Genomic DNA, 24,959 nt, shown 5'->3' on the forward strand with positions numbered 1-24,959 from the left:
GATTGCAAGTTGTGTAGTAGGCTTACTGTGGTTGTCAGGTTCACTTGTCCATCTTGAAACCTTTTAGATTATGTCAAAATGTATTTTTTACATATCACACAAGTTCACAAACTTTAAACATTGTTAAACGTTAATACCAGAAATTCAATTTGATTATCAAAACAAAATAAACTCGGTTTTAATTGACCAAAAGATCGATGGGGTACAAACATTTAAATGTCGGATTATATGAAGGTCCTTTTCAAAACTTCTTATGACTTACTTGACTTACTTACTTGAAACTTCTTATAATATTGCAAAATATTTTTGGGCAAACGTAGTTCACCACGTAAACTTGTATGGCTCAAAATTTGGACCGCTCGCCATTTTGTGAATGAGGACAACGTATAAGTTCCTTGTACTAGGGCAAACGTTCTTGTAAAATATTTTGTCAACACTTTATGCTAAATTGTTTAAATGTTTTCCAGGTTTTTGCTTTATGTAACCCGAAATTTAAACGTTTCTGTTAAACATTTTATGTTTTCTGTAACATATAGGCCTATACGTTTATACACCGCCAAATCTATATAGCTGCTATCTACCGAAGATAGCAGCCGAAGAGTCCAGTTCGATTTCAGCAACAGAGGGCGGAATGGTTACGGGCTAAGAATAGTCAGTGTAAACAAACAACACGGAAGTAAAAATAACCTTCTATCACATTGCTGAGGTATTTGTATATAAAAGTGACCCATGAGATGGAGACAAAGTTGGAACGAATTTGGTCTGTACTATTATCAGGAAATCAAGGTAAAACTTAGATCTTAAACTACAATACATACGACTGATACCGGTACCGGGTAGTTACGCATTCGAATGTGAAGCTAGCTCATCGGTGAAATTCGTGGCCAGACTTATCGAGCAACCTGAGGCCTTCGTTCTCAGATTTTCTGGCTCAAAAACACCCATTGTCTCCAATTACACTCTATGGGGTATAACTTTGCAAGAAACATCATTTCATTCGTACCTCGGCGTTGAAATTTCACAAGATCTAAAATGGAACTTACATGTACACATAGCAAAAATCACCTCATCCGCAAATAGAACCTTCGGCTTCATTACAAGAAATCTCCACTCATGCACCAAAGATACAAAAGCAGCAGCTTATCTCACATTAGTTAGACCAATGGTTGAGAATTGCTCAAGAATGTAAAAAAGCAGGAATGAGTTAAGTTGAGTTAGGACCCAAAACGTTTAGTGATACAAGCAACTTACAAATATGAACCTTTTTCATATTTCTTTCTAGGTGCAGTCTCTGATTCTGCTGCAACCATGGCTACTCAATGGTGGCATACGGGGTGGCAGCGAGTCAAAGATCATTACAGTGAGGAAGTAAGACATTATCACACATTAAACCATATAGAGACAATGTTTGACCTGTTGGAAGAATATAGGGACAGGCTCAAATCACAGGATGCTGTTAGTTGGGCTATATTCTTTCATGAGTAAGTAGTTGTACTATTATTGGTGTGAAGACAACATAATCAGGTTGGTCAGTGAGTTTAAAATGAACATTTATAATGTTAATCATGTTAATTTGTTAATAAATGGAATTTTTTGTGCATATTTCACCTCAATATATTGTTCAAAGTGAATTACGCTAAAACCCTATTGGTAAAAACAGTTTCTGAATTCCAGACATAATGAGGGCACGGTGGCTCAGTGGATACGGCCTTGGACTCATAATCTGAGAGCTTGCTTGACGTGCGTGGGTTCGAGTCCCCGTCCCGCCACCGTGTTGTGCCCTTGGGCAAGGCGCTTTGCCTCGCTTGCCTCACCCCACCAAGGTGCAATGGGAAGCTGTTAGGGGTAAGCACAGTCGTTGTACTGATGAACCCTGCGCCATTTGTAGGCTGCAAACGTGGTTCTGATTATTCTAATGACGGCGGAATCAATGAAAAGCGCTTTGAGGCTGTTTACGGCATAAAGCGCTATATAAATATCTACATTTTTTTTTGTGAAGATCATTTTGCACTCTAATTAAATCAAGACTTTTCCCAAATTCATGTCTTCCAAAAAATAATGCAGAGAGACAAGATTATAATCACACCTCTATATTGAGTGGCTACATATTCACATATCTTTTCTCCCGTCATGTCTATCAATCCTATCTGTCCCTTTCTCCCTTTACCCTCTATCTCTGATCTGCTCACTCTCTGCATCACCTCCCCTCTCTCTCACACTTAGGCACCAGAACCAAATTGGTTCCATCTTTGGATCAGCTATTGATGCTGCTTTGATACTTGTTATTAATGAACTAACAACTAATTAATGAGAATTAATGCTGAATTTATATTGGTCAATATCAATACATACTAAGGCCATTATGTTATCACAATTAACAACAGTCAATTAATTGATTTCATAAATGATAATTTAGGATCGACCAAGCATCAATATTGAATAATCGATCCAAACATCGAACTAATTTATTTCTATATAGTCTATGATATTGTAGGATGTTTCAGACTTTTATGCTTTATGTTTTTGCAGTGTTATATACAATCCTCAAGCCAAAGACAATGAGGAGCAAAGTGCAGAATTATTTAAACAATTTGCGTGGTCCTGTTTACGAGATAAACCCAATATGACCCAAATGACCTACGACCTTATCATGGCAACCAAGCATCATGTGACAGATGCACATAAAATACCAGACAGGTAAGTTTGTTTACAGGTTTTTACTCAAATTGGTTGATAGGTTTGTCTACTGGCAACCTGACCATCAGTGTTGGAGGACTCGGGACTCGGACTCGGACTCGAGTCCGGACTCGAGTCCTTTTTTCAAGGACTCGGACTCGGACTTGGACTCGGAAGCTAAGGACTTGGACTCGGACTCGGACCCCAAGGACTCGGCTTCGAGTCCTCTTCGAGTCCGCAAAATAGGGTCTTTTAGGTCTTTTATTTTCGTTCATTGTAAACTTCTTCTTATGCTTGATCAATGATCACATAATTTTACATGCAAATAAATTCAGTTTATAAATAAAAGTACAACCAAAAAGCAAGATTGCTTTCAGTTATATCTTTAATTGGTTAAATGGATTTTAATCATAATCGTTTGTTTTGTACGGAAAGCCCAATCTACGGAAAGCCCAATCGGACATTGTAACAGCAATACAGCATGACTGCTTGGTTAGGCGCAAGTCTAGAATATAGGCCTACATGAATAATAATTTGTGGGCAAAATAGGGGCTTGATGAACTGAAATTTCAACATTTTTGTGGAGGTCTGTGAACTAAAAATGGGCCATATTATAGGCTTTAAAGCTAACAAATTCAAAATGTTTCCAAATTTGAGCTAAAGAGCTACAATTTTCAGAGTGTTGGGCTCAATGAACTGGAGCATGATGCAAACTGTGGGTCTTAAGGAACTGCCAGAGAGCATGAAAAAGGGACCCTTGACCGCCGCACATACCCGTACTCACCTTTACACGTGAGTGACCCCCCCCACTCCCCGAATAATACTGCATAGGCCTACAGCCAGATCCAACACCCTTTCGTTTGGCACCTGAAGCTTGGTAGTGACGTCATATTTTGATTGTCATATTGCATCTTTTGCCTCTTTAAAACACAAGCCTAATAAGTTGGGGTGGGGGAGTCTGTGATTATACTCTGTTATGAGCATTTGGGGAAGGTAAAATTAGGGGCAAGATTTTTTGGCCGATCGAAAGGGAGGGTGGAAGCAAGCAGATTTAGCTGAGAGGGGGAACAAGCAACTTTGACACATGGGGCACTTTTCAAATAAAACGCTCTAAAATTGCTTAGAAAACAGTACGGAAACGCTTACATATTATGCAAATTTGCCTGCTCGCTGCACTAGCACTAGGCCGGGAGTGGGGGACAAGCGATTTTTGGCAGGCCGAGAGGGGATATAGTAAGGTCCAGAATGGAAGTCCCGTTCTCGGTTTGAGTACAAGAAGTTTTGAAGGTGTTTTTTATAGATTTGAGGACGCTGAATAAAATGAGAGGGGTCTGACCCATCGAAAAATGTGGGGAACTCTCGCTAGAGGGCGTTTTTCAAAATGGCCGCCAAAATCCCTTAAAAAGCATCTCTTGCAATTTCACACCTCCCCTGGTTCCGCATAATTATTGCACTGAGCCCCAAAACTATACTAGGCATGCAAAATGGGACTAACAAATTATGTATTTACAAGAAAATAATATAGAACTAAAATTCTGGTTAAATATATAGGCCTACGTCATGTACGTTGATAAAGTATTGGTCAAAACCCCAGGGCTTGAATTTGATACATAAGGACTCGGACTCGGACTCGAACATTGAGGACTCGGACTCGGACTCGGACATCAGAAATTGGCAAGGACTCGGACTCGGACTTGGACTCGTACACCAAGGACTCGGACTCGGACTCGGATGACAAGGACTCGACTACAACACTGCTGACCATGTACTTCTATTACAAAGTATCAATACACTGCACTGTAGCCTATATTCCCCAATTATAGACAAAGTTGAAAAGAACATATTGACCATTAGATTATTCATATCTGAATATCAACATAATCATGTTGCCTAATTTATCATAATACTGACCAATTTTATGTAGCTGCATGGTTTGTAGGATGATATTATCTTGCCAGTACATATAGCCAAATTCTTGGACTCGGCTAGAGCAAGATATTTATGTTTATGTAATCAGAATGTTAAATGCCCTATTTTTGTTTTTAATTGTTTGTTTTCTTTGTCCTTTTTAAACAAGAACAGGGCCGGGTTTACCTTTTGGGGGCCCTGGGCCAGGCCAAAATTTGGAGGCCCAAATGCACCGTGAGGAAGGCATGTGCACTCAAGAGGTCCAAGTTTTTAGATTTTACTAGGACAATGTGCGCGAAGCCCGAAATAAATTAAAAATTTAGACTATTTTAGCCCGAATTGAAGCTGAATTTTGCTATTTTAAGACCAGTGTGCGCGAAGCATGCAAAATTTTGCAATTTTTGTAGGCTATTTTGGCCCAAAACATGGTGGTTTTCGGCTAAAATGGAAGATGCCCACTGCACAGGGCAATTTTGGGGGCCCCAAAATTTGGGGCCCTGGGCCCAGGCCCATCTGGCCCTATGGCAAATCTGGCCCTGAGCAAGAACACAATTACAGGTGGAAACAAATCAAATTGTTTTTAATATTATATTTCAGCTTTGGAAAAGAAGATGTTCATTACTTTTTGGATTTTGACATGCAAGTCTTGGGTTGGCCAGATGCAGATTATGATAGATATGCAGAACAGATACGACAGGAATATATCCACATACCTCATCAGCAATATTGTATAGGCAGATCAAAGGTAGGTCTTATCATACACAGATGGACACAAGTTTAGGAAAGACTTACAAAAGGTCTTACAGACCTAGCACTGCAGGGCCGTTCCTAGGGATTTTGCCACCCTAGGCAAAGCCTCTCCCTGATGCCCCACCAAAACATATCTCGTCCCTTTTTTATTTTTCCTCCCATTTTTTCTTTTTATCCGCCCTCATTTTTTCTTCCCTTTTCTTATTCCATTCCCATTTTTTCTGTTTTTGCGCCCCTCTGCGTTTGCCGCCCTAGGCAACCGCCTTACCTGGCCTAATGGTCGAAACGGCCCTGCCTAGCACCACTGGTAGATTGGATTGGCATTCAGCAAAATGAGTTGGGTGCAGTGACAAGAAGCTTTCAGATTATTGTGCTTTGAGAAAGAAGACTCTATTATTACAATTATGGCTAGAGTTAGAATATTTGTTGCATGTTCATATTTTTATTTTAGGTTTCATGATATATATGGAAAGTCAAAATGACACATAGCTTCACAGTCAATATTTTACCCTTGCTTGCTTAGAAAAGTAGATTTGCTTGATCATAAAAGTTCTATCTGTTTCTGTAAAACAACTCTCTAGATGTTCATTCTGTAAAAGACACTTTCCTACTTTGTAACTTTGGTGTCACACATTCAGCATGTATAAGTTTTCCAAAATTGGTCTGCCTTTAATAATAATATTTTTCCCTGCTTGTGCAAGTACTAAGCTGTCTGATTTCACTAGTGTTCAATTCTTACTTGTGAAGGGAAATTAACTCCTCTGAAAGTATAAGAGGTGAAAAGCATGAAGTGTGGAAAACATGTAGCTGAATGGCGAACAATCTGTCCCTTTCAGCAACAAATTTTTCACCTTTCATATTTTTTCCATTAATTTGTGCAATTCTCTTGATTTGGATTAGTGTTTGAATAGGATAGTAAATGGGACAAGGCAACATTTTATTATGTATTGCCAATAAATCATTAAATCATTATTATATAATGTCAATTAAGACCCTGTATACACAAATGTTTATTAGGGCTAGAGAAAGATGTGTTACCATAATTGGAAAAAGAAATGGACCGTTTTGACTTAATCATCTGCAATGCAATAACAGCTTTAGAAAAAGTAGAAATATTTTCAATTTCAAGGGCTTTCAGGTTAAAACATGTAATAACACAAAAGTACTAGAACATGTAATAACACAACAGTACTATTTTTTTAAATTTTTTGAAGAAACTAGCTGATTTAATTAAGCTTTTGTACACTTATGAGAATATACCCCCAAGTATTCCTGTAATTATGTACCCCTAAAACTCAGGTATACATTATCTCAAAACTTATACCCTATTTAGGATACATTAAACTTACAGTGTGTGATCACAAAAAAGTTCCTTTTTGCAGTTATTAATTTCCCCTCCTCAATTACAGGTGTCCCCTACCAGAGGGGATTTGAACACATGAACAAGTGTAGTATCTAGGCAAGTAAATAATATAATAACTAAAGTTCAACAAGTCATTCTTTCCTTTGGTAGAGTGGGCAAAATTGGATCACATCTTTATATTAAAGAGATGATATTTACTCCCATTGTTTTTCTCTGCAGGTGCTCAGTACCTTTCTGCAGACGACAAATATCTTTGCTACCAAAGATCTACGAGACAAATATGAAGTACAGGCTAGAAGCAATATAAAGAGGGAAATTGAAAGGCTACAAAGGCAAATAGAGAGCTAAATCAATGCAATTATTTAATCCTGAACATTGATCACCTGACTGGTGATGAGGTCACCTTGTGGCAAAAGATATTCAAGGAGTGAAGTATATCTCTTGGAAAAGATTGTTGTTCAAGGACATGTCGAAGACAGCCATAGACATAGCACAGAACCTAGCTTAAACTGAGGGAATTAAATCAGATATGTCTGATATGTAGCCTACTGAGGAGCTCTGGATAGGCAGATGTAGAACTCTAACAAAAAAACTCACCCTCGACTCATTAAACTGTAAAAATTCAGATTATTGCAGTTTTCAAACAAGAGTAGACAAAATCAGACATCAATATGAAGATAGAATACAAATGTACATACTTTTATTACTTCTGTTTTTTTCTTATACCATGACAAGACTAGCAAATTGGTATGGTATGGCGCTAGCAGTAGACATCAAGGATAGCAATTTACACTTTAAGAATGGGTCATTTACATGTAAACATCTCAAAAAAAAGTAACTAACCCCCCTTAAGGGATCTAAAATGAGCGTTTATTGCGTTTCGACAGTATTTTTGTGGGACATGAGAGCACCTCAGACCTATCGAATTGCATTCTGAATACTGAAGCATGTCTTTCTGATATCAAATAATTTTCATTTTTAAAATCACAATATAATACAAATTTTATGACAAATTATAAAATTTGATATTTTTCAAATTTTTGATATATAACAGTCCTCGAAGTAAATTATATAAATCTAATGATATATTCTTAAAGTGTATGTAGCAGGGAGGAAAAGCCGACGGTCAATTGAAAATTTTGACCTTTCATATTGAAGATATGGATTTTTTCCCAAAAAGACCTAATTTTTTTTGTGTTTTGGGAAAAAAATCCATATCTTCAATACGAAAGGTCAAAATTTTCAATTGATCGTCGGCTTTTCATCCCACCTACATACACTTTAAGTATAAATCATCAGATTTATAAAGTTTACTTCAAGTACTGTTAAATATCAAAATATGAATTTTTAATGATTTGCCATAAAATGTGTATTAAATTGCTAATTTCAAAAATCAAAATTATTTGATATCAGAATGACATTCTTCGTATTCAGAATGCAATTCGATATGTCTGATGTGCTCTAATGTCCCAAAATAAATACTGTCCAAACGTTCATAACCCAGCCCTTAAATAATGGCCATTATTCCAAAATTGTATTACAAATCTGTAAAATGCGTTGGAAGCAGAATTTATTTCTGCATATTTTGACACCTCATTTGTAGTAATTGACTAAATATTGACGTTACAGCGTACATTTAAATCAATGTAACCCAAGATTTAAAAGTTGCAGTAAATTCTATTAATTTGTATCCAGTATCCGGAAGGAAGTCTATGTAATAATAATCTGAGTGTTTTTGTATTGTTGTAAGTGCAACTTTCATATCTGGACCTCACTACATTAAATTGACCGGTGTTTTATTGTCTTCTGGGCAAGCGCATCAAATGAGGTGTCAAAATGCGCACAAATAAATTCTGCTTCCAATGCATTTTACAGATTTGTAATATAATAGCCCGTTTTTGAATAATGGCCATTATTTAAGGGGTAGGGGTTAGTTACTTTTTTTGAGATGTTTATTATGCAATAGATATGACTACTGTAACCAAATTGGCCTATATATATATAATTGATGATCGTTTGGTAGTGCAGTGAAACAAAATATTTTGAACAGAAAATCTCTTAAAAGGCACCTTGTTCTTATTTTTTATAATAACATTTATGCTTTACCAGCTTTTGATTATAGAATGTCCTCCACACAGCTAATACAACAAAATGTGTGCTCTGACCTGGTATTTTATATAATAAGATGATTTTCCCAACATCAAAATAATTTGTCTTTGCAAATGTGACACTTTGAATATAACAGAACAGTCCATATTTCACCTCATGTATTAAGAATTGAATGTTTGTGCACATACTGAGCATGTTCTTTTAGTGATTGCACAATAGAAAATGTGACAATTTAATTTAAGAAATTAATTTAGGTATTTGTATAATGATGCCATATACGACATGGTTAACAGTGGATAATGGTAAAAGTACAATTGCTTCCTATCTTTTTAGTTATATTCATCTCAGGTGAAGACCACAGAAGGGCTACAGAGTGCCAGAGAGAGAGAGAGAGAAAACTTGGGTATACATTATCTCAAAACTTTCATGTATGCAAATGTGACACTTTGAATGGAACAGAACAGTCCATTTTCACCTCATGTATTCATAAACATTCAATATTTGTATATCATAATCATTCAAGGAATACATGTTTAATAGAAAAATATATTATTATATGTGACAAAATAATTAAAATGTTAGTCTTGTTCTGTTTTATAGTTCTGGAGGTCCAATATTGAGGGAATTTTCAGCATATTATACCTTTAAAATTGGCAAGATTGTGAATTGCAGGAATGACAATTGAATACAGCTTGCCAATTGACTCATTTAGCATATTGTAGATCACATATAATATAAATTTGATATAGTTTATTCTAGATTCAAAGCTTTGACTTGACAGCTCCCATTAATTTCTCCAGCTTCATTCCCTTGGCCATGTCACCCTTGATTTTCAGTTTGCCAGACATGAAAGCTGCTGTGGGCTTAAGGCTGCCCTGGAACAGTTTCACAAAGTCGTCGCTGTCCATAATCATGGTAACATCAGGTTTGCCACTTGAGGGTGCTCCTTGCCCAACATTTCCAGGAGGGGTCTTCATGTCCAAATACCATGTGCCTGCCTCTTTGCCTAAAGTCCAAACAAATAAACACATTGCTCAACAATATGATTACAGGATAACAAATTTGTAACAATACAATGGTATATAATTATATCATTCAAACTTTTAATAAACATAAAAAAACACATTTTATTGGAGTTTGTAATACAGCGTTTCACACATTCTGCGATCATCAGGCTAATGAACATGCAAATGACAAAGACCTTTCCAAATCAACAATATGGTCAAAAAGTTACCAGCGGGGGCCCTCTATGTTTGTCCTGTGCCCAGGTATGGTGGAGGAAATCTAGACCAATCCCAAACTGTGTATAGTTTACGTATAATGTAATCCACAGTCCACACTGTATAGCAACAATTTTCACAACAGCACAAACAAGGCTTTTTTCATACATGTTCACTTCTAAGCACACTCAATACAACTTGTTTTAATGCAGGTGCTAACAGTGCATATACTACCCACTTGAAGGCACATCAGGCACAAATGTATTTTTCTGTCAATGTTTTAACTGAGTCTATACCATTGAAAACATATATACTTCTTACCTTTTAGTTCAAACTGGAAAACTGCTCCCATACTTTGTACCAGTGAATTATTCATGTTGCTTTTAATTTGGTCAAAAATCTTTGCTGCTTCTCCAGCACTACCTCCTGCACCAGCACTCTGTAAAGACAACAAATATGACACCCTCAAATGTATAATTTTGCTGGTGTGGAAATATCACATTTTTTTTTGTAATGTTTGCAAAGTCACATCTTCTTTGGTTTTCTTTCTAGGATAGTGCATTCATCATAAAATAGCTGAAATGAAATTTTTTAAGGCCACATGATAGTTGAAAATGTAAAACTTGTCACAAAATTTTTACCCCATGCGCCTATGTATGTTGGCAAGTATAACTATCCTGGTGATGAAGGTATACCTTGATCAGCTCTTAATCGGCGGGCCTTACAACGTCGCGGATTAATATCAATATATTTTATTTCGAGAATTGTTTTGTGCCATATCGCCAGAAGCATCACAAATTATTAATTCAAGTCCTATACTTTGTTTACTTTCTTTAACACACAAAATATAGACCAGGCAGGTCAACTAATATAGCACTTTTAACATGGATCAGTGGTAAAAGCCTAACATGTCCCGCTGATTACGAGCTGATCAAAGTATAGCTTTGATGGATAAATTTGGATGGAGATTTTCAGAAATTAAGATTGTCCCTGCTGTTTACTTCCAAAATAACTACAAATAGTCCTTAAAATAAATAGGGACAATTAGTTGGGAGGTATGCTAGTACACTTAATCTGACCACATATGGGTTATTCATAGATAGACCCCTTTCCAACTTTTGAAGATGCAATCATCAATGAGGTTGACAACCCATTTCAATTCCTTCCTGAACTTGTAAACTTTTGCTGTATTAATGAATTCATAACCAGATCCTTCAATGCATATATCTCTGCCAACACAAAATGTTTTACAGAAAACATTTAAATGTAGTGGTTATATAAAGGGTCTATAAATGGTATAAAATGGAAACATTCACAAAAACATTTTTGAAAACTTGCTGCAAATCATTCGAACATAATGTTATTTTTAAATAACACTTAAAAGTGTTGACAAAATATTTTGCAAAAATATCTGTAAAAAACTATTTTACAATAACATTTTAACAACATTTGTAAAAATATTGTTGAAGTGGTTTTTTAAAAATATAAAACGTTTTAAAAACTTTTTCATGATCTTAATATAACCAGATATTTAAATGTTATTAAAAAGTTTTGACCAAACCCAAAACATAATTATAACATGCTTATAATATTGTAAAAACATTTTTGTGTTTGCTGGAATTGTAATGAGGCTCCCCAGTAACCTACATACCTGTAGTGGACCTGCACGGGCCTTCTTGGCCATTTCTCGTATCGCTACTGCAGAAGGATCCTCAACATCAAGGAAGACGTCTGTACTGAGCTGAACTCCTGTGAAGATGAAATGCAAAATGAAATATGGAAATCATTGGTAAGTGAAACAACAATTGTGTTTAATGCAACTCCTTATATATCTGGTCATGTGAAATCAATATAGGCAAAGTATGGGTAAAATGTAATAATAAAATACGGTAATATACAAGTTCATTACAATATAACCAAGCATGTCAGGATTTAACAAATATCGATAACAAATAATTAAAGCCAAATTTTCCAAATTTCCTACTTTGATCAGTGATAAACATGTAAGTATATCAGAAGATGTTAATATCCTGAAAGGGTTAACCAGAACTTCAAAATGGACTGGTGGAGTGAACTTTTAAAATTCATAACTTCCTATGGAAACACCATACCTAAAGGCATATTGTGTACAGAGATAGAGAATCAATTATCAATATTCATCAGTTACTGCTGATGGAGAAGTTTGAACAACACATTTTGAATGAAACTATGTCCAGAGTTCATTTTGAGGCCGATTCTGCATGGCACAGTGGAAATAAAAGTGGACACATGAGAATTGCCATTCCTAATGACAAAATGTTTGCCCAAAGAAAAAGACACATGAGAGGGAAAATACTCCTTGTGTCACACTAAATAGTGGACAATGAATGCATCAAGCTTTGAAAAATTCAGAATGTACCTTTCATGAACAGCATAATCATTTAGAAAATATAAACTGTAAATTAAAACAAATGCAATGAGTATGCAATGTTTTGCATCATTATTTGATGACAAATCACAGAAGGGCAAACACTGAGCTACACTGTCACTAGTGTGGAGGAGTGTCAATTAAATTACCGAATTAGGGACAGATTGGTGGATAGGGGAGGGTCACTCATATAAACCTAAGTAAAATGGTACTCATCTTACTACTAACATACCATACGTTAATCATGCAGTAGGTGGAATTGTGGTCTGCACACACGAAAAATACAATTCTTACCAGGTACGTATGAATATTTTTCCAAGTCTGTTTCCCCAAATTCCTTCAACACATTGTCATCAATACAGAAATTTCCTGAAAATGACTTGCTATCTCTGGTCAGGATCACATATGCTGCATCAGCCATGATCTCTGGTTTACGCGTGTAGTTACGAGCATCTGGAACACCTGACAAATTCTCTACTGCTGCTGTCCATATCGCTGGTTATAAAAACAAAAGATCAGATGAAGTCCAAAGACATGGACACAGACATACACATACCGAGACCCCCTCACACGACACAAACAAAACTTTATGTCACAATTTCTATTTTGAGAATAAATTTGTAGTTGTTCTTTCTCTATATAGTTATGACATTCCTACTAAAATGAAATACATATAAATTGTTTTCAAGCAGATATAAGGTTTTATCCTGTAGTTGGCATGATTTCTGTAATCTGACTGGTAAAACATTGTTAGGATAAAACCTGTATAACCAGCGTAGTGTGCACTCCTCATTAATATACATGTACAGGTGGGTAATATATTCTGAATTACCTGCATAATTCTAACTATATGGGTAGCATAACTTTTGCTATATCCAAATGATGCACACTTACTATGTGTGGCATGGCTGTACCCTTACCTCCTAACTGACGCTAGCCTAATATCTGATAGCAGGGATATGCACAGGGAGAGCATTCCACATGCGGGCTTTAAATGGTACAAAATATTTTTGATGGATGACAATGATCATTGCAAGGAGTGCGATAGTGATTTCTTAAATTAGAAAAAAAAATTATAAAATTTTATTCTATCACTTTCAAGTGAAAGAATACATCTCAGTGTTTATGTATCAAGAAATGTTAAATTTCAATATTCCCAATGAAGAAACATTTTCTAAAAAATAGCACTGCCTATAATTTTAACATATTCTTACAAATAAAAATGATTCTATCCCAGAAACCAAGCACAGGAGATTTGATGTGTAGTATATCTTACTTGTTCTTGGCCATAGTGCATTGACTGCTATACCGTCTGGTTGGAGTTCTTCTGCCATTCCTAACACACACATAGACATTCCATATTTTGCCATTGTATATGCTGAAAATAAATTGGAACAAAACATACAATCTTGGACTGTGACTAGTATACCTGTACTAGTCTCAGACCTTGGCTGATGAACTGAAGTATGAAATGAATTTGTACAATGTACCATGCCTTAACCCTAACAAGGAACATGCTTTTTTGCTATCGGAAGGCAGAGAAGGAACGAAAAAGGAGAGAAGATGAAGAAAGATTTCACTTGGCACCCCCGGGAATTGACCCCGGGACCCCACGGGTGCCACGCACACGATCACCGACCTCATGCCACGGGGGAGTCGCTTGCCCGGCCAGTGACTTGGTGCCCATAAATGCCATCACGGGAAATGCATGCATGCGCAGTGGTTCTCCTTGTAAGATTTTGTAAGATTTATGGGTGTTAGGGTTAATTAATTAAGCACATCTGTGCTGAAAATCACAGTCTAATTCACACTTGCTACACACTCAAACTTACCCTTGTGTGCAAGTTCTTGTTTGAAAATTTTTATTGGATTTTGATTGAGCTTCAAACAAATATAATAGAGGAAAAGAACCCTTTTATTGACCCCAGAGAATCATTGAATTAGCATATTATGTCACATATACATACATATACATGACATAAGACTTAACATAATTTGTCCAGTAATGTGTAACCTTGAATTTTGGACCTTATGGCTTCTGATCTGATGAGTTAGTATACATTGCAAGTATATTGCAATTCAAGTCTTTGATCTTTTTAAATTTATAGTAAGTAATCACCCTTACATCATGTCTACATCTTATAGACTGATTGTCTGTCTGAAACCACAATTTATATATTATAACTTGTATATACCGTACAATTCTTATGCTTGATTTAGCCCCAGGGATTTAGCACACTTGGAGACTTTTTTTGTTTTTTGTTTTTTTGTGGGTCACAAAGATCCAAGAGTACACTATATCCCCATGGTGGAATCTGTATATTGCACAACTTACCTACATGGCCTGAGAACCAATGTGGCTTCATACTTAGTGGAGGACTGATGTTGAGTATGTGTGGATTCTGACTTACCTACATGACCTGAGAACCAATGTGGCTTCATACTTAGAGGAGGGCTGATGTTGAGTATGTGTGGATTCTGACTTACCTACATGGCCTGAGAACCAATGTGGCTTCATACTTAGAGGAGGACTGATGTTGAGTATGTGTGGATTCTGACTTACCTACATGACCTGAGAACCAATGTGGCTTCATACTTAGAGGAGGACTGATGTTGAGTATGTGTGGATTCTGACTTACCTACATGACCTGAGAACCAATGTGGCTTCATATTTAGAGGAGGACTGATGTTGAGTATGTGTGGATTCTGACTTACCTACATGACCTGAGAACCAATGTGGCTTCATACTTAGAGGAGGACTGATGTTGAGTATATGTGGATTCTGACTTACCTACATGACCTGAGAACCAATGTGGCTTCATACTTAGAGGAGGGCTGATGTTGAGTATGTGTGGATTCTGACTTACCTACATGACCTGAGAACCAATGTGGCTTCATACTTAGAGGAGGACTGATGTTGAGTATGTGTGGATTCTGACTTACCTACATGACCTGAGAACCAATGTGGCTTCATACTTAGAGGAGGACTGATGTTGAGTATGTGTGGATTCTGACTTACCTACATGACCTGAGAACCAATGTGGCTTCATACTTAGAGGAGGACTGATGTTGAGTATGTGTGGATTCTGACTTACCTACATGGCCTGAGAACCAATGTGGCTTCATACTTAGAGGAGGACTGATGTTGAGTATATGTGGATTCTGACTTACCTACATGACCTGAGAACCAATGTGGCTTCATACTTAGAGGAGGACTGATGTTGAGTATGTGTGGATTCTGACTTACCTACATGACCTGAGAACCAATGTGGCTTCATACTTAGAGGAGGACTGATGTTGAGTATGTGTGGATTCTGACTTACCTACATGACCTGAGTACCAATGTGGCTTCATACTTAGAGGAGGACTGATGTTGAGTATGTGTGGATTCTGACTTACCTACATGACCTGAGAACCAATGTGGCTTCATACTTAGTGGAGGACTGATGTTGAGTATGTGTGGATTCTGACTTACCTACATGACCTGAGAACCAATGTGGCTTCATACTTAGAGGAGGATTGATGTTGAGTATGTGTGGATTCTGACTTACCTACATGACCTGAGTACCAATGTGGCTTCATACTTAGAGGAGGACTGATGTTGAGTATGTGTGGATTCTGACTTACCTACATGGCCTGAGAACCAATGTGGCTTCATACTTAGAGGAGGATTGATGTTGAGTATGTGTGGATTCTGACTTACCTACATGACCTGAGAACCAATGTGGCTTCATACTTAGAGGAGGATTGATGTTGAGTATGTGTGGATTCTGACTTACCTACATGACCTGAGAACCAATGTGGCTTCATACTTAGAGGAGGATTGATGTTGAGTATGTGTGGATTCTGACTTACCTACATGACCTGAGTACCAATGTGGCTTCATACTTAGAGGAGGATTGATGTTGAGTATGTGTGGATTCTGACTTACCTACATGACCTGAGTACCAATGTGGCTTCATACTTAGAGGAGGACTGATGTTGAGTATGTGTGGATTCTGACTTACCTACATGGCCTGAGAACCAATGTGGCTTCATACTTAGAGGACTGATGTTGAGTATGTGTGGATTCTGACTTACCTTCATGACCTGAGAACCAATGTGGCTACATACTTAGAGGAGGACTGATGTTGAGTATGTGTGGATTCTGACTTATCTACATGACCTGAGAACCAATGTGGCTTCATACTTAGAGGAGGACTGATGTTGAGTATGTGTGGATTCTGACTTACCTACATGACCTGAGAACCAATGTGGCTTCATACTTAGAGGAGGATTGATGTTGAGTATGTGTGGATTCTGACTTACCTACATGACCTGAGTACCAATGTGGCTTCATACTTAGAGGAGGACTGATGTTGAGTATGTGTGGATTCTGACTTACCTACATGGCCTGAGAACCAATGTGGCTTCATACTTAGAGGACTGATGTTGAGTATGTGTGGATTCTGACTTACCTTCATGACCTGAGAACCAATGTGGCTACATACTTAGAGGAGGACTGATGTTGAGTATATGTGGATTCTGACTTACCTACATGACCTGAGAACCAATGTGGCTTCATACTTAGAGGAGGACTGATGTTGAGTATGTGTGGATTCTGACTTACCTACATGACCTGAGAACCAATGTGGCTTCATACTTAGAGGAGGACTGATGTTGAGTATGTGTGGATTCTGACTTACCTACATGACCTGAGAACCAATGTGGCTTCATACTTAGAGGACTGATGTTGAGTATGTGTGGATTCTGACTTACCTACATGACCTGAGAACCAATGTGGCTTCATACTTAGAGGAGGACTGATGTTGAGTATGTGTGGATTCTGACTTACCTACATGACCTGAGAACCAATTTGGCTTCATATTTAGAGGAGGACTGATGTTGAGTATGTGTGGATTCTGACTTACCTACATGACCTGAGAACCAATGTGGCTTCATACTTAGAGGAGGACTGATGTTGAGTATGTGTGGATTCTGACTTACCTACATGACCTGAGAACCAATGTGGCTTCATACTTAGAGGAGGACTGATGTTGAGTATGTGTGGATTCTGACTTACCTACATGGCCTGAGAACCAATGTGGCTTCATACTTAGAGGAGGACTGATGTTGAGTATGTGTGGATTCTGACTTACCTACATGACCTGAGAACCAATGTGGCTTCATACTTAGAGGAGGACTGATGTTGAGTATGTGTGGATTCTGACTTACCTACATGACCTGAGAACCAATGTGGCTTCATACTTAGAGGAGGACTGATGTTGAGTATGTGTGGATTCTGACTTACCTACATGACCTGAGAACCAATGTGGCTTCATACTTAGAGGAGGACTGATGTTGAGTATGTGTGGATTCTGACTTACCTACATGGCCTGAGAACCAATGTGGCTTCATACTTAGAGGAGGACTGATGTTGAGTATGTGTGGATTCTGACTTACCTACATGACCTGAGAACCAATGTGGCTTCATATTTAGAGGAGGACTGATGTTGAGTATGTGTGGATTCTTCCCAACTTTCAGATGTGGTAAACATAATTTAGATCTGTCAAAAGAGAAAATGAGGGGTTGGTTTCAAAAATTTACCAGTTATTTCAAACAAACACCACCAACAAATAAACGAAGTGATTCAAAGATCATGTGAATTTTAACTCTAATCTCAAATTGGTATCCTCAACCCTTATTAATTGAAAATGTAATTAAAATTAACATATGCCATGTGCTATATGAAGTATTTTTCTGTGAGACAAATTAAAGAATAAACGCAACACAAATATTTGCACTGTATAAAAGTGAAGCACGCACAGCAGATTTGCATGTAAGAGTACACAATATGTTCCAGCCCTATTGGCCATACTTTAAGCTAATGTTGAAACTATAGCTAGTCGTACAGCACCAACCCAACTGCAAAACATGTTTGAACTGAGACTTACGTGAGAAATGTCCCCCTTGTGTTAATGGACTGCATCAGATCATATTTCTTCATTGATGTATCTTGTGTTCCTGTAATACTGATTGCACTGGCATTGTTTACTACTATATCTATACCACCAAATGTCTTGACTGCCTGATCTACAGCTGCCTGCACCTGTGCTTCATCTCGGACGTCAACAATACATGGAAGGCACTTGCCACCAGCCTCTTCAACTGTAAAAATTCAGGACAAAAAAATGATAATTTCTTAAGTTACAGGTGTGTTCATTGAATTCAGCAATTCACTCAGTCCGTCGCCACACCCATTTAGTAATGTTTGATATTACGTACTGTACAGTCAATATTTGTACATGAAGATCAAGAATGTACATGAAGATGATAGAGGCTTTTTAATGGTTATTAATATAGCAGCTTTATCCCCGACGAAAAAAATATACAGACCATCTCATTCACCAACAGGCAAAGCATTTGCATGCTGAGAATTCTTGCATATTCATGAGGGCCAATTGTTCTATCACATGTGACATGTCTAACAAGTCACACGAACATACACTGTTGACACTTGGTAGTTGTACTGGCCAACACTCCTGGCTGGAATCAAACGGTCAGGGAAGTGTTTGCGCATGTACAGTAGTTTTGCCCTATTGGTCTTGCTTGCTTGGTTTCTTGTGATTCCGTAGTGGATGATGTAGTGCCAATTTGAAGGCTTCTGGTTTTGAAATGTTTGTTAATTTGCTGTATTTTATATTTTAATTACAGCTCTACAGTGCTTTAAAAATTATGTGATAACAGGTGCAGAATGGGTATAGCATTTGTGCGCGCACTTCATGGAACAATTGGCCTTCATTCACAGATGCTGAACTTTGCCCATTGGTGATTGCCTGTATTTAGTCTATGTATTCCACTGTTATTTCCACTATCAAAAAACACAAAAAGACTGAACACTACAATTCTAGATGAGAGCATATACTTGGTCTGCATCAGCATCCCCTAGTTTCTATGCACTTTCAACACAGAACATGGAGCAATAAGTCATATTGTAACATTTTCTGAGCAGAGGATGCCCTCAAAATTTCCAAAATTGTGTATTTTACACTATTGTAATGTAAAATGTAAATACCCTGCAAATCAAGACTTAATTAGGTGTTGTGACAAAAACTGAGATTTTGAATAAAACAATGGAATGTGTCATTTATTCATTATGATTGAAATGTTAGTCAAACGCATACACAATGTTTAACACTGTACGTACATGGTGTGCGGGAAGGTCATAACACATGCCTTAGTGGTGTTAGAGACTGGAATCAGTTAAACCTTCTCGTTACCCAAAAGGCTAGAGCAAATATTGTACCGTCCAAAAAGGATTGTCAAGATGCAAGTCTTATTTAAATGGCATTTCCTGAAAGACGAAAAGTTTGTTAAATTGGCCTACTTGGGCCAGCTTGGCGTAGACCGGGGATGGGGGTAGTGCGAGCCGTTAACCCTCTCCTATTATAGGTTGTTGTCCAGTTCATTTAAAACAAACATCAAAAGACCCTGACGTGTGCCGCATTCCACGCAGTGTCTCACATTGGCAACATTATGTGCTGCTATAAAAATAATTTTCTTGCCTTATCTGTTCAAGCCTAAATTAAACAGGAACATATCTGACAGTGAAAACTAATATTTTGTGGAAAAGAGACAATTCTATTTCCAAGTTGAAATGTTGCATATGGCTTTAAATCACAAGAAAACCCATCTGCACATAGGGTATTATAATGGCAGTAGTTTACATTTGCTGAATTTTTAAAATATCCAATCTAATTATAACTTTCAGACCATATTGAATCATAATTTGTCGACTTACTTTCTTTTGCAGCTGTGTAGATAGTACCAGGTAATTTAGGGTGTGGTTCAGCTGTCTTGGCTGCAATGACAACATTAGCGCCATCTCTGGCTGCTTTCAGTGCAATCGCCTTGCCAATGCCTCTACTAGCACCTGTAACAAATAGAGTCCTCCCAGCTAGCTTCCTGTGAAACAGTGAAAAAGGTAACATATTAAACTTAGAAACACTTAGAAGTACAAAAAGCTACTTGACACATTTTTTACCTAGTAAGCTATTATTAAATATTGTAATAAGCCAGAATACAAATTTCCATTTCACTTCCCTGCCCAAAATAGATCTCTATATCTTTCAGCCTCTGTTATTGAGACTAATACTGAGACTGCTTTCAAAAAGCAGTCTGATCCTCCTGACCTACAGTCTGATCCTCCTGACCCTACAGTCTGATCCTCCGGAACCTACAGTCTGATCCTCCTGACCCTACAGTCTGATCCTCCGGACCCTATACAGTCTGATCCTCCTGACCCTACAGTCTGATCCTCCTGACCCTACAGTCTGTTCCTCCTGACCCTACAGTCTGATCCTCCTGACCCTATACAGTCTGATCCTCCTGACCCTATACAGTCTGATCCTCCTGACCCTACAGTCTGATCCTCCTGACCCTACAGTCTGATCCTCCTGACCCTATACAGTCTGATCCTCCTGACCCTACAGTCTGATCCTCCTGACCCTACAGTCTGATCCTCCTGACCCTATACAGTCTGATCCTCCTGACCCTACAGTCTGATCCTCCTGACCCTATACAGTCTGATCCTCCTGACCCTACAGTCTGATCCTCCTGACCCTACAGTCTGATCCTCCTGACCCTACAGTCTGATCCTCCTGACCCTACAATCTGATCCTCCTGACCCTACATGGTTCCTCCTGACCCTACAGTCTGATCCTCCTGACCCTACAGTCTGATCCTCCTGACCCTACAATCTGATCCTCCGGACCCTACATGGTTCCTCCTGACCCTACAGTCTGATCCTCCTGACCCTACAGTCTGATCCTCCTGACCCTACAGTCTGATCCTCCTGACCCTATACAGTCTGATCCTCCTGACCCTACAGTCTGATCCTCCTGACCCTACAGTCTGATCCTCCTGACCCTACAGTCTGATCCTCCTGACCCTATACAGTCTGATCCTCCTGACCCTATACAGTCTGTTCCTCCTGACCCTACAGTCTGATCCTCCTGACCCTACAGTCTGATCCTCCTGACCCTACAGTCTGATCCTCCTGACCCTATACAGTCTGATCCTCCTGACCCTACAGTCTGATCCTCCTGACCCTACAGTCTGATCCTCCTGACCCTACAGTCTGATCCTCCTGACCCTACAGTCTGATCCTCCGGACCCTACATGGTTCCTCCTGACCCTACAGTCTGATCCTCCTGACCTACAGTCTGATCCTCCTGACCCTACAGTCTGATCCTCCCGAACCTACAGTCTGATCCTCCTGACCCTACAGTCTGATCCTCCTGACCCTATACAGTCTGATCCTCCTGACCCTACAGTCTGATCCTCCTGACCCTACAGTCTGATCCTCCGGACCCTACATGGTTCCTCCTGACCCTACAGTCTGATCCTCCTGACCCTACAGTCTGATCCTCCTGACCCTACAGTCTGATCCTCCTGACCCTATACAGTCTGATCCTCCTGACCCTACAGTCTGATCCTCCTGACCCTACAGTCTGATCCTCCTGACCCTATACAGTCTGATCCTCCTGACCCTATACAGTCTGATCCTCCTGACCCTACAGTCTGATCCTCCGGACCCTACATGGTTCCTCCTGACCCTACAGTCTGATCCTCCTGACCCTACAGTCTGATCCTCCTGACCCTACAGTCTGATCCTCCTGACCCTATACAGTCTGATCCTCCTGACCCTATACAGTCTGATCCTCCTGACCCTACAGTCTGATCCTCCTGACCCTATACAGTCTGATCCTCCTGACCCTACAGTCTGATCCTCCTGACCCTCCAGTCTGCTCCTCCTGACCCTATACAGTCTGATCCTCCTGACCCTATACAGTCTGATCCTCCTGACCCTACAGTCTGATCCTCCTGACCCTATACAGTCTGATCCTCCTGACCCTATACAGTCTGATCCTCCTGACCCTATACAGTCTGATCCTCCTCACCCTACAGTCTGATCCTCCTGACCCTATACAGTCTGATCCTCCTGACCCTATACAGTCTGATCCTCCTGACCCTATACAGTCTGATCCTCCTGACCCTACAGTCTGATCCTCCTGACCCTACAATCTGATCCTCCTAACCCTACAGGAGTATAGGATTTAGAGTGGTATGTATGCATGATTATGCAGATGTGTAGTATTGTGTAAAAGCAAACTGTATGCACGCATCCAATGTTTTTTTTTCATTATTTATCTCAATTTTAAATCATCTACACAGAGTAGTGGATCAGCAAAATGCTTGCTCAACATGAGAGCCTGCTATAAAAATACCATTAATACAAGGCTTTGAAAAGCAAAATAAGCAAATCAAAATGATAATAAAGGATAAGATAAAACGTCTCACAATGCATGATTGATCCACAGAATGGTGGTCATAATTAATTGATGCAGTCAGTGAGCTGACCTAAAACATTAAAATATTTTTAAAAAAACAAGAATGAAAATCTATGCCAATCTCTTAAATAACTGCAGGTACTGTCATGATGAAAAATGAATAACAATTACATGGTTGGAATAGTAAGCTGTTATAACTTCTTGATTATCTTCTAAATGGTTTTGTTTTGGTTACTCAATGAAACCAATTATGATGCTACCGATTATGATGCTAGAGCTACATGTAGAAGTATAAAACTATATAAACACCCCCTCTGAAATACACTCACCCAGTATTTTGAGCCATTCCTGCAATTTATTGAACACCAACTGCCTAAACTAAATTTTATGTTACAGAGTGATGCAGTAACCTGGAAGTGAAGTAATATTAATATTAAGTAGGACCTGTTGCTAGATTGAAAATAAGTGACTGACCTGGAACTCAGTCAAACACAAGCAGACGCACACACAAATAGGTTTGACATACATAGCCTGTGAATCAATAAATCCTGTAATAAAGATAAGTACATGTACATTTGTAGAACTCAGTCACAGGAAACAATCTGGCAATCCTGTTAAAGTCTACGCCATTTGATCAAAGTTCAGGGTCATTTCAACTGCGTGAGTCAACAATACTACTTGCACACTTCAACAGGTCTGTTTGTTTGTTTATAGTCATATAGTTTTTAAAAGAACAAAATTCCTAAACAATCTCAAGGAAAAACAAAGGTATAGTTCTGAGGAAAAATATTTTCAGTACTTTGTTCTCCCCATTCAATCAAATTTCACTGTATTTTGGCTTTGTTATTTATTATTAGTTATACTTGATTTGCTTTTATATTTAATAAGTTTTGATTTATTAACCTTTTCTTGTGTCTCCCTTAAAGACATATATGTTGATTTTTCATTTATTTTAAATCCAAGTGAAACTATACACAAAACCAAGAAATAATACAACATGTGATTGTTAATACACAGAAATAATGTTATTGCACAATATGTAAAAGCTAAAATGTATGTGCATGCAGGATAAATCCTGAATAAAAGGTGCGCTATTTTATAAATCAACTTATAGGGGATGGGACTCTTTTTAAAGAGGAATGTTCCAAAACACAGCTGGGAGCATGTGCGCTCATTGTGGAGATTGCAAGCCAGACTCACTTGTCTGTTAGGTTGTAGAGGATCATTGGCACACAATCGCCATGTAAGTTAAATGATTTGTCTTACATTACCATGTTACAATGTTATGGCACATGATGAACTGCCCGATTTGTTTTAACAAAAGAAAACAAACATCCCCAGCAATGGTGCATTTTGATGACATGGGTAATATTATACTGAAAAATTATGTTCTAGTTCGATACAACTATTTCCTTTGTAATGAAAAGGTCATTGAATGCAGGGCAATGGCATTGCATACTATTATTAACATCAATTCTTGTTTTACTACTGATGTATTGATACTCACCTCTGTTGACGTCTACGGTTGACACCATGATGACTTTCCATTCAGACCTATCCTCCATTCAGTTTTCTAAATTCGCTGCCATGTTTTACCCATATCCTCCTGGAGTCTTGGAGTCACAGGAGTTCATTGTTCATCCGACTTCTCTCCTTCCTTGCGTTGATTTCCATGTCATCAAGTCTGCATGCCATTTACCTCTTAAACAGTGTCCTGCAAATGGCAGTTATCTTCTATAACTCTGGTATATCACCATACAAAATTATTAGCGATTCATGTTTCATTCCAACTCTTCCCAGTGCAGACCTACATTTTGTTTCATCTCAAGTTTCCTGGTGATGTACGTATACTAGGTGCGTATTTCGCTGGTTGCAGTATCAAATTGCTCATGCTAACCAATTCCTGCAAAATGCTTGCAGTGCATCCATGTTCAAGCATCAACATTTATTACTACAAACCTCAAGGTAAATCAAAGTAGTCATGAGCACTCTTACGCAGAGATTTAGCAATTGAATACCTAAGTGGAAGAAGGGCCCAACTGCATCATTTTATATAAAAAAAATCAGTTGGACCCAGCATTTTAATGCTAGCTTCCTTGTGTGTGAAAAGAAAGGCTCAAATTCACTCTCTAAATAGTCTTCAAAATACACTTAATCATGATTTCCATCGAAGAAAGGCTCCATGCAGTTGGGC

General features: G+C 38.3%; 2 protein-coding genes across 2 annotated transcripts; one reads left to right on the plus strand and one right to left on the minus strand.

The window, feature by feature from the left end:
- Positions 1-652: 652 nt before the first annotated feature.
- On the plus strand, positions 653-7,539 carry LOC140148920 (uncharacterized). The gene is made up of 5 exons (XM_072171028.1): positions 653-786; positions 1,283-1,481; positions 2,530-2,697; positions 5,182-5,329; positions 6,917-7,539. Exons 1-5 carry the CDS (start codon positions 735-737, stop codon positions 7,043-7,045), a joined length of 696 nt encoding a protein of 231 aa, XP_072027129.1. The 5' UTR covers positions 653-734; the 3' UTR covers positions 7,046-7,539.
- A 1,534-nt stretch (positions 7,540-9,073) lies between these two features.
- On the minus strand, positions 9,074-23,207 carry LOC140148953 (hydroxysteroid dehydrogenase-like protein 2). The gene is made up of 9 exons (XM_072171067.1): positions 23,095-23,207; positions 20,215-20,378; positions 18,368-18,581; positions 17,876-17,979; positions 13,710-13,811; positions 12,728-12,928; positions 11,678-11,775; positions 10,348-10,465; positions 9,074-9,812 (listed from the first exon to the last, which is right to left on the minus strand). The coding sequence occupies exons 1-9, from the start codon at positions 23,109-23,111 to the stop codon at positions 9,568-9,570; spliced, it is 1,263 nt and encodes a 420-aa protein (XP_072027168.1). The 5' UTR covers positions 23,112-23,207; the 3' UTR covers positions 9,074-9,567.
- Between the last annotated feature and the right edge of the window lie 1,752 nt (positions 23,208-24,959).

This window comes from Amphiura filiformis, chromosome 1 (assembly GCF_039555335.1).
Source record: "Amphiura filiformis chromosome 1, Afil_fr2py, whole genome shotgun sequence".
Classification (NCBI taxonomy): domain Eukaryota; kingdom Metazoa; phylum Echinodermata; class Ophiuroidea; order Amphilepidida; family Amphiuridae; genus Amphiura; species Amphiura filiformis.

Excerpts from the sequence above, each read along its gene's own strand:
- LOC140148953 (XM_072171067.1), bottom strand. Across the intron at positions 13,812-17,875 it reads TTGGTTCTCAGGTCATGTAG|CATATACAATGGCAAAATAT; the intron begins GTAAGTCAGAAT and ends ATTTATTTTCAG. Across the intron at positions 9,813-10,347 it reads TTTCCAGTTTGAACTAAAAG|GCAAAGAGGCAGGCACATGG; the intron begins GTAAGAAGTATA and ends TTTGGACTTTAG.
- LOC140148920 (XM_072171028.1), top strand. The coding sequence starts at position 735 with ATGGAGACAAAGTTGGAACGAATTTGGTCTGTACTATTATCAGGAAAT. Across the intron at positions 1,482-2,529 it reads TGGGCTATATTCTTTCATGA|TGTTATATACAATCCTCAAG; the intron begins GTAAGTAGTTGT and ends ATGTTTTTGCAG. Across the intron at positions 5,330-6,916 it reads ATTGTATAGGCAGATCAAAG|GTGCTCAGTACCTTTCTGCA; the intron begins GTAGGTCTTATC and ends TTTTCTCTGCAG.